Raw genomic sequence first — 15,080 nt, 5'->3', positions numbered from 1 at the left:
AACTAACCTTATTTTTTTATATTTACCTTTATTTAATAGGTGTTTCAACCTAAAATAAACACAAAATGATTTATTCAATAGAAAATTTTTGAAAAAAAAGGCAATAATTATATTTTAAAGACTAAAAATGTTTTAAATTTTTGAATGGAGGAAATATATCTTTTACAAATGGACAGATATTGGCAGATATAGAAAAATTCATACTTTCTCTGTTAAGGCATTTTTTGATAAGTTGAATGTTTAAAAATATAAGGTATTTTTAGTCTTTTGATGTATAATTATTGCTCTATTTTTTTAAAGTGTCCCTATTGATAATAACTTTATATTTATTATAAGGTGGTTAATAGGGGTAAATATAAAAAGATAAGGTTAGTTTGAAAGTAGATAATTACTTTATTGAAGGTAGGATTTAATTAAAAATACCTTACATTTTTTAACGGAGTAAGTATTAAAATACTCACTATGTTTCTTATTTTAAGACATTTTTAATCATTTTACAATTTTAAAAAAATTAAATTTTTTATTGATATAATAAAAAAGTGATATGCACATTCATTTTTACCTTTGACTTTAAAAAATAATATAATTAAAAAAAGTAATTTATTACAAGATGTCCTATATTTTGGATTAAAAATTATTTTTAAAAGATATCTTATAAATAAGATCGGAGGGAGTATGTATTATGGGCAGAATATGGAATAGAAAAATATTAAAATAAAAACAAATGAAATTGGACTTTAAAAAGGTTAAAAAAAAAACAGTTTGGCAAGTAACAAAATATATAAAAATATTCTTAAATAAACCTGGTGCACCATGACACAACGTTATCTATAATATATCTAATAAAAATATAATATTTAGATGATATTAAATATAAATTGATTATGACATTAATAATAATAAAGAAAAAAATACAAATAATTAAATAAATATTTTATTTAATTGAATGGGTGCAATTTTATTAAATACATCATGAATGACTTGGCATAGCAACCCATCTAAGAACTTCTCAACATATAAACTCTTTGCATATTTTTCATATTTTTATAAGTTAAATAAAATAGAAAACACCCGGCCATATTTATTTATTTTTTTGAAAAAATATATCTTTGGAGGAAAAACAAAAACGAAGGCAGAGCTCCATGAAGCGTAGCAACGAAACCACTGAATATTGCCGAGCTTGGGAAGAACCCACCGTCAAACTCCAGAACCCGAACGCTTTTCACAGGTTATAACGGTAGAAAAATTCCCTATTGAGGGAAACGATCCATTTTGATAAACCCATCCTCTTCGACCGAAATAAAGCCAATACTGAAACTGTAGTTATTGCTGGGGAAAGCAAAAGGCTCTGGTGAGGGAGAATATACATAAATGGTTGTTTCCAGCCGGAGGAGAGGATGAATGTGTTGGCGACGCTAAGATTCGTGGTGGTTCCCGTCGCCAGGCAAAGTCTGCGTCCTCAACCTTCTTATTCCACCTTTGAACATCTACCAGTCCGGGCGGAGGCGAAGGGACGACGGTGGACGGAGACGGCTAGCTCGGAGGTAGAAGGGTATCTTGGACGGAGATGGCGGTTGAGAAATTACAAAATTTGGAAGAACAATAGTATCTTGGTAAATACTTCTCATTCTGTTGCATTTTGATGAACATCTTCCCCCTTCCGGTTCAGAACTTAAAAAGGCCTCATTTTATGTATGCATGAAAGGGCAATTTAAACTAGCCCAAAGCAAATGCATGGGCGCTTCTGGTCTTCCGTATCTCAGCCTCTCCGATTTGACCGCCATTTTTCAAAATCCAGTTTCACACTTCTCCACCATTTCTTTGAAATATCGCTTGCAAAAAGGGCACCGAGTGGATCTCAAAGGACAATTTGTCAGCCTTTGTAAGAAAGGATACATCATAGAAGCATTTGATTTCTTTGTGCCTAAGATATGGGAAGAACCCAATCTGTTCTCTCATCTACTCCAAGCATGTATATTGAGAAAGTCCATGCCATTGGGGAAACAACTCCATTCTCTGATAATTACATCAGGGCTTTCCTCGGACAAGTTCATTTCCAATCATCTCCTGAACCTCTACTCAAAGTTGGGAGGACTGAACACAGTTGTGACTATGTTTGATCGTATGCCCAAGAGGAACACAATGTCATGTAACATTATGATTAAAGCGTATCTTCAAAATGGTGACTTTGAGAGTGCTAATAGGTTGTTTAGTGAAATGTCTGAGAGAAATGTTGCAACATGGAATGCCATGGTCACAGGATTGACCCAGTTTGAAATGAATGAGGAGGCTATATTATTGTTTTCAGAAATGAACAACTTGGGTTTCATGCCTGATGAGTACTCCTTAGGTAGCGTACTTAGGGGTTGTGCGCATTTGAGAGCTTTATTAGCAGGAATGCAAGTTCATGCTTATGTTATGAAATGTGGGTTTGAGTTTAATTTGGTTGTAGGAAGCTCTTTAGCTCATATGTATATGAAAGCGGGAAGCATGCAAGAAGGAGACAAAATTATCAAATCCATGCCAATTCATAATGTAGTTGCTTGGAATACACTTATTGCTGGAAAAGCACAAAACGGGTATGCTGAGGAAGTTCTGAATCACTATTGTATGATGAAGATGGCAGGTTTTAGACCTGATAAGATTACTTTTGTGAGTGTGATCAGTGCCTGTTCAGAGTTAGCCACCATTGGCCAAGGGAAGCAAATTCATACTGAAGCAATTAAAGCAGGAGCTAGCTCTGTAGTTGCTGTAGTCTGTTCATTAGTTAGTATGTACTCCAAATGTGGATATCTGGAAGACTCTGTCAAAGCTTTCTCAGAATGTGAGGAACCGGATATTGTATTATGGAGCTCAATGATTGCTGCTTATGGGTTTCATGGGCAAGGACAAGAAGCTATCAAGCTCTTTCATCAAATGGAGCAAGAAAAATTACAGGCAAATGAGGTTACATTCTTGAGTTTGCTATATGCTTGCAGTCATAGTGGACTCAAGGACAGGGGGCTTGAGTTCTTCAATTTGATGGTTGATGTGTATGGACTCAAGCCCTGGTTAGAACATTATACCTGCATGGTTGACCTGCTTGGCAGATCTGGTTGTTTAGAGGATGCTGTGGCAATGATACGAGAAATGCCTGTAAGAGCTGATGCAGTTATATGGAAAACATTGTTATCTGCATGCAAAACCCACAAGAATACTGAAATGGCAAGAAAAATTGCTGAAGAAGTTCTTATGATAGATCCTCAAGACTCAGCCTCTTATGTTCTTCTCTCAAACATTCATGCTGCAGCTAAGAGGTGGCAGGATGTTTCCGAGGTAAGAAAAGCCATGAGAGACCAGAAGGTGAAGAAAGAACCTGGTACTAGTTGGGTGGAACTGAAGAATCAAGTTCACCAGTTCAGTATGGGTGGTAAATCTCACCCAATGTCAGTGGAGATCGATCTGTATCTTGAAGAACTAACTTCAGAAATGAAGTTCCATGGCTATGTGCCTGATACTGCGTCTGTTTTGCATGACATGGATAATGAAGAGAAAGAGTATAACTTGGCACACCATAGTGAAAAATTGGCAATTGCTTTTGCTTTAATGAACACACAAGGGGGAGTGCCTATAAGGGTGATGAAGAACCTGAGGGTTTGCAGTGATTGTCATGTTGCCTTCAAATTCATATCCAAGATAAAGAATCGAGAAATTATAGTGCGTGACTCTAGCAGGTTTCATCATTTCAAAAATGGCACATGCTCTTGTGGAGATTACTGGTAATTGTCTGCTTTTTATTTCTCATGGATGAACTTAAGAAGGACAATGCTGGGTTGATTCTGCTTCAATGACCTGTTTCGTTTGGTTGACTGGGCCAATTGGGCGGCAAGGACATCTCTGGCACTATTATTTATGCACTCACTGAGCTTCCGTTGCTTCTGATGAGGAATTTCAGCTTCTCTGCAATTTCTTTGTTTTTTTTTTTTTCAATAGTTAATCTCTCATTTTTTAAAATATTTTCAATATTCTCTTTCCATCTCATTGTTTCTGTATACAATTTGAAGTAGAAGCTCATTGCCGCATTGCACATTGTTTTACCAACGTGGCATAAGTTAACTCACACCAATTACACTCTGTCCGCATAAAAACCACAAGTTGGGCAAATCTCTCTCTCTCTCTCTCTGAAACTAGGGCTCTTAATTAATGCTTCTTATCTGATTTTTAAGTTAGTGGGTGTGAGTCAGCATCCTATTATGTACCGTGTTAATTTATGGATTTGGACGAGATGAATGACGGTGAGGAGTTTAAATTGAAACAAAATATGTGTTTGATCATAATAAGCTCAACTCTATCTAAGGCTAAATTGAGAGGAGAGGGCACCTGAGGAAGGAAGAGATGACTCTCCTCATAATTCAGTTATCATCTGATTTCTACCATAGAATCTGTAAACCCATGTATGCTTTGGCAATCTGAGGATTTTTTTTTTTTTTTTGGGACAAAAATGTTTGAATTGCAGAAATAGCTGAATGAATTGGATTCTGAGGGACTAAGTTTGATGACATTATTGGGCAAGAGAGGGGTGCCATCTGGACTTCTTGGAGTAATGCTATGGATGTTCTTTAAAATCAAGTGGATCGTCTAGATTCAGCCTATGCTCAAGTTTTATCCACAGGTGATGATTTCTTGCTGGTAAAGCTAATGAACAGATCGTGCCCCGTAATTGATCAACTTTCAAATTAGGTGGATCTTGCATGCAATTGGACAGTTCTTATTAGAGCACAATCCGTTTGATGTCTGAATGCCTTGGATTCGACAGGTATGTCATCACTTCATTAGAATTTACCCTCCTTATATGATTAATTTCTGGAGTAACTAATTGTTGAGTATTACTTTCTTCCCAAATACAGGGATAATATCATTTGACCCCCTTTCCTTGCTTCTTCAATTCTTGATTGAAAAACAGTACCTTGTTTCCTCAGAAATGATTTTGCCTTGTTTACTTTACTGTATTCTTATTTAAGCAGTCATTTTATCAGAATTTCTAGATTAGTAGACATCAATTTTGGGGAAAACATAATGTGGAGGGATGATGGCACAATCTCTACTACCCAAAATTATGATCACTGAACCTCAGAACTTGTCTGTCTTCTCCAGTTCCTTGGCGTTGCATCTTAGAGGTGCAATCACATGAGACAAGCCTGGATATCACCGTAGCAATCTACTCATTCCCTCTGCATTCAAATTCAAGCGTAAACAAATTTTAATCAACTCACTGAAAAAAAAAAAGTCTTTAGGATGTGAAAGAATCGAGTTTGTTTTGTGAAATTAACTTCGATTTTATGGGGAACGATTTAAGAAAAATATGATAAATGATTTTTAAATTTTGTAATTTTGCTTGTAAAAAAATAATGAAATATATGATAGTTTCTTTTAGAGAACTTGATCTCTCAAAATATTATAATTTCACTAAAGTCTTCAGAAATTTCTGTATCAATAAATTTAAAATAAAAAGATCATTTTATTTTTATTGAAAATAAAAAGCTCTCATAACAACTTTTTTTTAATGAGTAAAAGTTTTTATTTTGTGAATTATAAGAGTAAAAAAAAGTTATAATTTATCAAATATAATTTATGTTATTGAAAAATAAACTTCAATTACAACTTTTGCTTTAAAAATAATAAATTTTGTTTTATGAATCGCAAAATTTGAACAAAAAATTATAACTTATTAAATATAATTTTTGTTATTAAAAAATAAGTTATCAAAATAATAAGGTTTAATTATAACTTTTATTTAAAAAAAACAACTTTCATTCAAAACATAGTAAGAATTGAACAAGTAATCTTAATTTAATGGTCTTTTTTATTTAAAATTTATTGATAAAATTTTTTTAAGGATTTAGGTGAAATTATGACATTTTAGGAGGTTAGATTATCATTTATATAATTTTAAAAAAAAATATTATTTTCATTTTTTTTTATAATAAAAAAACTGGAGAGGGTATCACAAGTGTTAGTCGTGCTACCCAACGTGTGACATTTTTCTTTGCTAACATCATCTCAATTCTCTAGTAATACAAGTATTTGAAGATGATAATAAACTTTAAAAATCATTTCGAAGTTCAAACACGACATAAAGCATTCCAACAAGTGACAACAAAACAAAGTTTATTATCATCGACACATTCTCCCTAAATAAATAACAAAGCATTTATATTTGCATATATGGCACACATCATGCTTTCTATGGAAACAAACTAAAAATATATAATGAATATACACTCTACACATCTCTAATAAGGAATCAAAGATTCATAAATTCAAAATGGTATAGAGAATCAACATTTGGCACCCATAGATGATTACATTACATGGGAGGGACTTGAGAGGATTCAAATCTTGTATTTAGTCTAATAATGATTCAGACATGGCTTCTCTTTGTTTAGTTTTTCTCCCCCTTCCCTTCCGTATTTCACATCTCAGGTCTAATAATGATTCAAATCTCAATTATTAGATCAAAATTTGATCTGTCATGAATTAATATTTTTCAAAGTCAATTTTTAAAAAAGTTTTCTTAGTTATACCTCTGAAGTGTTCAAAATAAGTTATATCATTTTGGTTTTAATGTATTTATTTTTTTATAATTTTATATTTTAATAATGATTTTGAAAAATATTAAATCTAGACCATTTTAATATGCGCAAATGGAGAGGAAATGGGGGAAAGCTAAACATAGAGAAGCCTAGATCATTTTATTTATGCACAGTAATTTTTTTTAATTGCACAATGTATTCTCATAAAATAATCGTGTTTAAGATATGGTTGAATATTAAATATAAATTTTCTTAATATGAATTTAGACATTCATTTGTTATGTTAGGATGAACTAATTTTTTTTGTTAAACCTAATCCTTTCAGTCATATATGAGGGGTAAAACTACGAAAATGCTTTTGTATCAAATTTTTTGTCCCCTCATGCCAAAATCGAACTCCATTTTTGAAAAAAAAAAAAGTGCCATAATAGAGTTGAAAATATAAGTTAAATTTATCAAGCTACCCATTTACAAGGTTTTTTTTTTTTTAGGACTTGGGCTTTGTAAATTTTGGGTATTTTGATATAAAAACTTTGTTTGAATCTAACCCATTTAAGCCTAAAATAAGGGGCTTAGAGCTCAGCTACTTGTTTAAACCTGTACTTATTTTAACTGCTGGAAATTAAGATATTTTAAATTTTTAGATTAAATTTAGACGGTAGAATATGTGTTTGTACCTTAAAATTTAAATTTATATTACTTATTTTAAATTTTAAAATATTATAATTTGTATTTTAGAGAATGAATATATAATATATAAATTTAATTTTAAAAAAAGTTTAAAAAGTTTAAAAAAATAAAAATAAGTAACAAGGGTTTATGAGAAAAATGAAACTTGAGAAATGACCAATATTAAAATGACATGACTTTTAAATCGAGCTTGTTCATGAGATTCAGGTCTATTCGACTTTTGAGTCTGTATCATAACTCAAATTTAAGAAAGCGTGCTAATATATAAAAGGCAAAACTCTAAAATAAGAAAACAAACGGGAAAAGAACAAAAGAAAGCCATTACACATGCCACTGAATCTGCTCAATCATTTCAAACCACAACATCAAGCTTTCCAACAAGTGACTACCAAGCAACGAATCTATCATCCACTCATTTACTTTGCAATTCCCTCCTCCCTAAATAAACATAATAAGACAACTTCTCTTTTCCTGCATATGGCGGCACCGACTACTTTTTGTATGCAAACAAAGTAAAAATAATAACGATTGTACATCCTACACATCTCCAACAATGAATCAACTCAAAGTTGATCCCAAAAAAAAAAAAACAAAGAAAAATCAACTCAATCAAAGCATTCATGCACTCATAATCGCCAATCCAATTTCGCACAAGTGACTATTTTTGTTGGCAGTAAATCATCTAGTAGTTTGAAGTTAAAGCCTCAACTAATTTGGATTGAGCAAGTCAAGATCTTTTTGGGCAAAAACTCTACTACCAAATACTATTATATCTCTAGAACTTAAACTCAAGACTTTTAATTAAGTTAGTATGATTCTCTTACCACTTGAATTGAGTAAATATTGCTTACACTAATGGCTCTAATTGTCCATAGCAAGGACAGTGTTCAAGTTCAACAATTTTTTTTTTAAAAAATGTAGCATACTAGTGAGAGTTGAATTTAGCAAAAATAACTAATTTTTTTTACAATTTGATAAATTAAGGTTTAAATTTTTGTTAAGGGAGTTTTTTTTTTTGGGTTAAGAGGGAGGGCCTAAGCCTGAATTATAGAATATTAAACAATTGGGGAATCAAATTCTAGACTTTCTTCATGCACCAGGATCCTCAAGAAAAGAGGGATTGTGTTTTGTTTAGAGAATTGCTCACATTTAATCTTAATTTATATGAGAAAAAATAAAGATAGAGAATATTGAGAGTAAAATTATTTTATTCCCATTTTTCTTTCCATTAAAACAAGCAATGCATGCCATTATAAACATTATAATTCTTTAAAGTAAAAGAATAAAATAAATAAATAAATTAAGAACTAGATTATTTAATATAGTTTAGATATCCACATCAAATACATGCCTTTGTTTAGTGATGTGGGCTAATACCGGGATTTCATAGTGGCACAAAAATTCTTCTCACCTGACATCACTTTCACTAGCCGAGTTTCAGTAAGATGTGCGGATACACGGCTCATGAACTAGAAAAGGGCCTTGGACCTCCGACTGCTCATTTAAACCCTAATAAATTAAATAAAATGGGCCTTGCGATTCAGGAATTGTAAAAGGTAATCGAGCTTCAAAGTGTTGGCTTTAATGGGCCCTAAAAAACAAAAAAACCTGCTTAGGTCCTATTTTATTTTCTTACATCAAAATTTTCGTTAAGGAGCTACATTTGACATTTCTCATTGTTAAAAATACAGTTATGGCAAGTGTTATGTTATGAAATTTTATCTTAGCTAAAAAAAATGTAAAGCCATAAGCCGCCCACGAGCACCCATAGTTCCGCGTTCTTTTTTCTTTTTTCTTTTTTTTTTTGTTTGGTTAAAAAAAAATTAAAAAAAAAAGAAAAAAAAAATAAGCACGCTGTTCTATTTATGTAATTCAATGGCCAAAACCATTTCTGATAGCTCCCATGGCTGCCTCCTACGCAAGCCCTGCAACTGCTTGCAGACTTCACAAAGGCCAAAACCCTTCATCGCATTTTTCTTCTAAATCCCTCAAATTCACCGCTTTCCCTTCTTCTTCCTTCATTGCCAGAACCGTCGCTCGTACTTCCTCTTCTGCCTCTTTCGCGCTAACCAGAGACGCCGCTCCTGTTCTTCTCATGGATAACCTGGAGAAGGAAGATAATGTGTCGGTTCCGATTCAACGACCCGATTCGTTTGGTCGGTTCGGTCAATATGGCGGCAAGTATGTCCCTGAAACTCTTATGTATGCTCTGACTGAACTCGAGGCTGCGTTCCATTCCCTGGCTTCTGATGAAGAATTTCAGGTTTTTAAGCTTGATTGAAACTGTATTTTTGTTGTCAATTGATGAGCATAATTTGGATCTCTTCAAGTTTCTTTTTCTGGGGTCCAATCTCTCCTTCATTTTGGTTTTCCTCTTGATTCAATTATTATCTGACTTCAACCATAGAATCTGTGATCCCGCATATTAGCTGATTTGGTAATCTAAAACAATTTTTTGAGGACAAATTTTGACTTGCAGAAAGAACTGAGTGGGATTCTGAGAGATTATGTTGGTAGGGAGACTCCGCTTTATTTTGCTGAGAGGTTGACAGAGCATTACAAGCATCCTAACGGTGAAGGGCCCCACATATATCTAAAAAGGGAAGATCTTAACCACACTGGGGCTCATAAGATCAACAATGCTGTTGGCCAAGCCTTACTTGCCAAGCGATTGGGCAAGAAACGCATTATTGCTGAAACTGGAGCTGGTCAGCATGGAGTTGCCACTGCCACTGTCTGTGCTAGATTTGGGTTAGAATGCATAATTTATATGGGTGCACAAGACATGGAAAGGCAGGCACTTAATGTCTTCAGGATGCGTCTTCTTGGTGCTGAGGTATGTTAAACGTTATGCTATATTTTGCTGATATAGTCCTTTTTATCAATAATTACTATTCAAGCTTAAGTAAGGGTTGCTGACATTGAATTATGCTCCTTTGCATCTGAAAATTTATGTGGTTTATGCAACCTACTAGTCTAGTTGCCAGATATTGACGTTAAACTTATTTTGTGACAATTTTAAGCACATATTCTATTGGTTGGCCTTGCTAATAGTGTAGTTCTGTAAAATAGGTAAGAGCAGTGCATTCTGGGACTGCTACGCTGAAGGATGCTACATCAGAAGCTATAAGAGATTGGGTGACTAATGTGGAGACAACTCATTATATTTTGGGTTCAGTTGCTGGGCCGCATCCATATCCGATGATGGTAAGGGAGTTTCATGCAGTGATTGGCAAGGAAACTAGAAGACAAGCATTGGAGAAATGGGGAGGGAAACCAGATGTGCTAGTAGCATGTGTTGGGGGAGGTTCAAATGCCATGGGACTTTTCCATGAATTCGTTGATGACAAAGATGTGAAGCTAATTGGAGTGGAAGCTGCTGGTTTGGGTATTGATAGTGGCAAGCATGCTGCAACGTTATCAAAAGGAGAAGTTGGGGTTTTGCATGGAGCTATGAGCTATCTTTTGCAAGATGATGATGGTCAAATTATTGAGCCTCACTCGATCAGTGCAGGGTAATTTTTCAATGCTCCCACATCAGTTTCCTTGTGTCCATGGTGATTTCAATTATTCTAAATCTGCTTTTTATTCCTGTAATGTGTATAGCTTGGACTACCCTGGTGTCGGGCCAGAGCACAGTTTCTTGAAAGATATAGCACGTGCTGAATATTACAATGTTACTGATGAAGAAGCATTGGAAGGTATAAATACTGAGTCTTTCCCCTGTTTTGTCTACTATGTAGTTGTTTCTGATGGAAAATGTCAAAGTGAAAAATTAGAGTGGCTTTTGAATTTTGAATGTCAATGAATATGTTGTTTTCATCCTTCTCATAGTGCTGTCACTTTGTTCTTCATCAATATCTTAATTCTTACAGTATTGAACATCATTAGTAAAAGCACTCTTTAGAAAATCAGAGAGCGATCACTTCAGAGTTTGATCTTGTTAAAGTAAGAAAGAAAATTGTTTGTCATAACTCACTGGTTATTGCTTATACAAAGATGCAATCTTTTTTTTTTTTTAAATACAGCGTCCATGTTTTGTTAGCAAGATGGTTGTGTAGAAAGTAGTAGCTGTTATGATACATTCCAATTCTATACTTGAGATGCCTCTGTAATACTTTAGACTAGTATAGATTTTGAATTAAAACCCACAAAGATTGTTGCAGTTTAAAATGATATCAATCTTAGGTGTTGAAGGAGGAGACATTTTTTGCCCCCACTATTTTGAAGTACATATTCTTGATTATCCTGGAATATTTGAATATCATTGCCGAAGGAAATATTATTTTGGCAATATTAAGTTGTTCTTGGTTACATTTACTTCCCAAAGGCTTCTTTTGTTGAAATTCAAGGGAGCTTACTAACAATCATGTAGAAGTATAACACTGCAATAATCAGTTTTGGTCCTGGGGAGAGTTTCTTGGGTGGCATTAGCATGCGCGCGCATATATTTGCACAATTAACTAAATAAATAAGCAGCCGATGATGTTACTTTAACCTCACACAACCTGAACAGATGACAATAAACTTCCTAAAGATAGCATATCCTTTGCAATTATTCTAAGTTTCTTGGTGGCTTCATTCTCAGTGAAAGCTGCAAACAAAACCCCATATTTGGTAGAATAATCTGAAGCGGCATTATTCATATGCATATAATAATATAAGTTCTTATTCCATTCTGTGATCAGAAATTATTGCTTTTTCACCACCTGTAACTTATTTCTATCTCCTAAAAGAATCACTAGTATTTTGAAACCAAGACACATCCAGATACAACACAACACTCCAAAATCTGCATTGTGTTGTCGTATCCTACAACCTTATTAATATCTATGCCCATTTAGTCTTATTTAATCCATTGCCATCATATTTGCAGCATTCAAGAGAGTGTCCAGACTAGAAGGCATAATTCCAGCGTTGGAGACATCTCATGCTCTAGCTTATCTCGAGAAGCTCTGCCCATCTCTTCCGGATGGAACAAAGGTCGTCGTTAACTGCAGCGGCCGAGGCGACAAGGATGTTCAAACGGCCATCAAGCATCTCAAAGTATGAAGCTGATGGAGAAATTCTTGAGCAGACCTAGTTAATGGAAAATTCTGTGCGCCAAGCTGGTTACAAAGAAACATATAAACATGTCTAAGCTCGATCTCACTTAAAAGCTTGTGTGGCTGCATGTTTATGCGTGTGTTTGTGATTGGGTTGGTCTATATATATTGTTGGTGAGTCAAGTCTACTTTAACAGTTCTTCAAGGCGGTGGTCATGTTGTTTCTCTATGACTAGTCAAGAGTCTGGGTTCAGGAGCAGCATTTGTTTGGGAATGTTATGTGAGAAGTTTTGCAGGTGAAGCTATTTCTTGTTTCTCGTGACATTGGTTATACTTCTGTGTTTTTTTTTTTTTTAATAATTGTTGTTGGCGCTCAATAATGAGACATTGGAAAGTGATGTACTATCTATCAATTTCTCTATTAATGAAAGAAAGAGCAGTTTTGAATAATAAATGAAAAAAATGTATCTCTTCTGTTAATAATAACCTTGTGTGGTTTAATCAACGAAAGTTGATGTTTTATTTTTTTTTAAAGGGATATACTTCTCCAAAAGTGTTAAATAATACAACCTTAATTTAAGTTTTATTCACAAACATGGGAAAATATGTTTTAGTAGACAAAATTCGGATTCATCTTATGCGAACAAAATTTTTTGCAAATTAAAAACAGTACCAGAACCTGTTTTTTAAGACCTTTTTGATGGTCAAAGTTAATGGCCCAGAAAAGAAGAGACTTTTTAATTGAAATCAATGGCCCATTAAATCCACAATTTGTACAACATGTGGCCCAAAAAAATGGAGCATATTGAGGTAAAAAGCTAATAAAAGGACCAAAAAAGAATCATCCTGAGAAAATAGTTCAACAAAAGCAAAAACTTTTGGTTTTTTTTTTTTTTGGGAGGGGGGGGAGCACATGAAATCTATCCTGTCTATCAGAACCCACCTTGCTTTTGCTGTGCCACTCTAATTATTAAAATAATTGTTAGTTTTAATTTCATTTGTTCAAATGTTTCTCTCTATCAAGGCTGTCCAATCATAAGGCCTCTTGTTTTTTTTAAAAAAATTGTTTAATTGGTCAAAATTCAAATGTTCGAACATCTATATGGTAGATGATACGGGATTTTTTATCGTTACGTATTCAAACGTGGATCGTATCATTCGTGCTTTTGAATCATACTATCGGTTTGCGTAACGTGTTGATATTTTCTAATTTTTGGGACCACAATTGATTTGATTTCTGACGCTATTCACTCTTATAACTTGTGTATATATTAGTAATTTATTATTACCTTGGTAATTATTTAATTGATTTATTATCATGTAAATTAATAAACATAAAATTTTCTCCATTAACGTGAAAGAAAAAAATAAGCGTAACGTTAACCACTTTTGCACAGGATTTTAATCACACTTCCACTTTGCGTAAATGTTTAAATTAAAAGAGAATGTACTGTTTTCTCCCCACACAAGCGCACAGAATATACCTGTAACTCTGGAATATTCTGATTCTAATGATCCTTCCTTAGACATTGACTACTTTCATTTTTCCAGATTTAAATGTAGTATTCATATCCACTGATGGGATGAGTATCATAATCACACCCTATTTAAGTTTACTTAAAATAGATCAAACAACATATGCATAAAAACTTATATCCTTTTTAAAAATGTTATATAGATTTTGAAATATGCTATTCTGCTATTTGAAATAAACAATTATCAATGAAAACTCTTCGTTAAAATCTACAGTTGAGGTGGAGTTGATGAATTTACAGGTGATGAGTAGTGTACGTTTAAAGTGTCTTTTCTGTCGCTTTATTTTTTCTAGAAACAAAACAAAATCATTGATTTTTATAGTTTTATCAATTTTTTTATTTTTATAGTTTTTTTTTTCAAATATTTTTCAATCCTTGCAGTTTTAGTAAGATTGAGTGATGTTTTTTTCTTACGTTCTCATAGTTTTAGTGTTTAATTTTTAGTTCCCATAATAATTGAAAACATTAAAAAAATTATAAGAATCAAAAGCATAATAATTGAAGACATTAAAAAAAATTATAAGAATCAAAAGCATAATCTGATAAAAACATAGCAACTAATAATTATATTTTTTTTTTTGAATTACAAGGACCGGTACTTATAAGTTATAATCTAAAATTATAAAAAGGATTGAACCCACAATCATCTCTCACTTACAGGGGAGTTTGAATACTGCTATTAGATTACAAGGCTAACTCTTTAGATTTGCATTTTTTTTATTTTACATTAAAAAATAAAATATACTATTCATAATTTATAAATAATATAATATTATGTAAATTTTAGGGTTAACAAGTAAATATGACCTTGAATTTTGCTTGAAAATCGTCCTGGACCTTGAACTTTTAAAATATGTAAAATAAACCCTAAATTTTTAAATTTATAGTAAAATAAACTTTGACCGTTTAACTTTTTTAACACCATTATTATCAAAGCAGGTCCTGTTCAGGGTTTATTTTTTACAAATTTAACTCTGATTGTAAACAATATGAGGATTTATTTTTTTCATTCTGTTCAAATGCTTCATCAGTCAACTCCTTTTTTTTTTTTCGGTTTAGATAAATTGATGAGATCTAATATTACCTATTAACAATGTTCTACTAAATATTATGAGGTAAGAGTTCAATTCTTACCAATTGTCCTACCGAAAGCTAGTAAGGGAACGTCACTGCAATGTCCCTTATAGTTATTGGAATTCTAACTATCATAAGATCCGCAGAAATACATAAACGATCGT

At 33.0% G+C, this 15,080-nt stretch overlaps 2 protein-coding genes across 3 annotated transcripts; both read left to right on the top strand.

Annotated features, from left to right (window-relative positions):
• The first annotated feature begins 1,139 nt into the window (after positions 1–1,139).
• LOC129317165 (pentatricopeptide repeat-containing protein At2g41080) lies at positions 1,140–5,100 on the top strand. Of its 2 annotated transcripts, XR_008594958.1 has the most exons (3): positions 1,140–3,758; positions 4,496–4,795; positions 4,887–5,100. XR_008594958.1 is itself a non-coding variant. In XM_054961527.1 (1 exon), exon 1 carries the CDS (start codon positions 1,699–1,701, stop codon positions 3,760–3,762), a length of 2,064 nt encoding a protein of 687 aa, XP_054817502.1. In that variant the 5' UTR covers positions 1,140–1,698; the 3' UTR covers positions 3,763–4,076. The 2 variants fall into 2 exon arrangements, 1 of the variants encoding a protein (XP_054817502.1); XM_054961527.1 differs by lacking the exons at positions 4,496–4,795; positions 4,887–5,100 and having other exon boundaries at positions 1,140–4,076.
• Positions 5,101–9,149: 4,049 nt separating this feature from the next.
• LOC129317048 (tryptophan synthase beta chain 1) lies at positions 9,150–12,712 on the top strand. Its single transcript, XM_054961374.1, has 5 exons — positions 9,150–9,525; positions 9,742–10,098; positions 10,335–10,777; positions 10,869–10,963; positions 12,139–12,712. Exons 1-5 carry the CDS (start codon positions 9,166–9,168, stop codon positions 12,312–12,314), a joined length of 1,431 nt encoding a protein of 476 aa, XP_054817349.1. The 5' UTR covers positions 9,150–9,165; the 3' UTR covers positions 12,315–12,712.
• The last annotated feature ends 2,368 nt before the right edge of the window (positions 12,713–15,080 follow it).

The sequence above is a fragment of the Prosopis cineraria genome, unplaced genomic scaffold (genome assembly GCF_029017545.1).
Source record: "Prosopis cineraria cultivar Desert tree isolate PC_DT_omini unplaced genomic scaffold, ASM2901754v1 PC8, whole genome shotgun sequence".
NCBI classification, from domain to species: domain Eukaryota; kingdom Viridiplantae; phylum Streptophyta; class Magnoliopsida; order Fabales; family Fabaceae; genus Prosopis; species Prosopis cineraria.
This window is presented reverse-complemented; position numbering and strand designations above follow the sequence as displayed.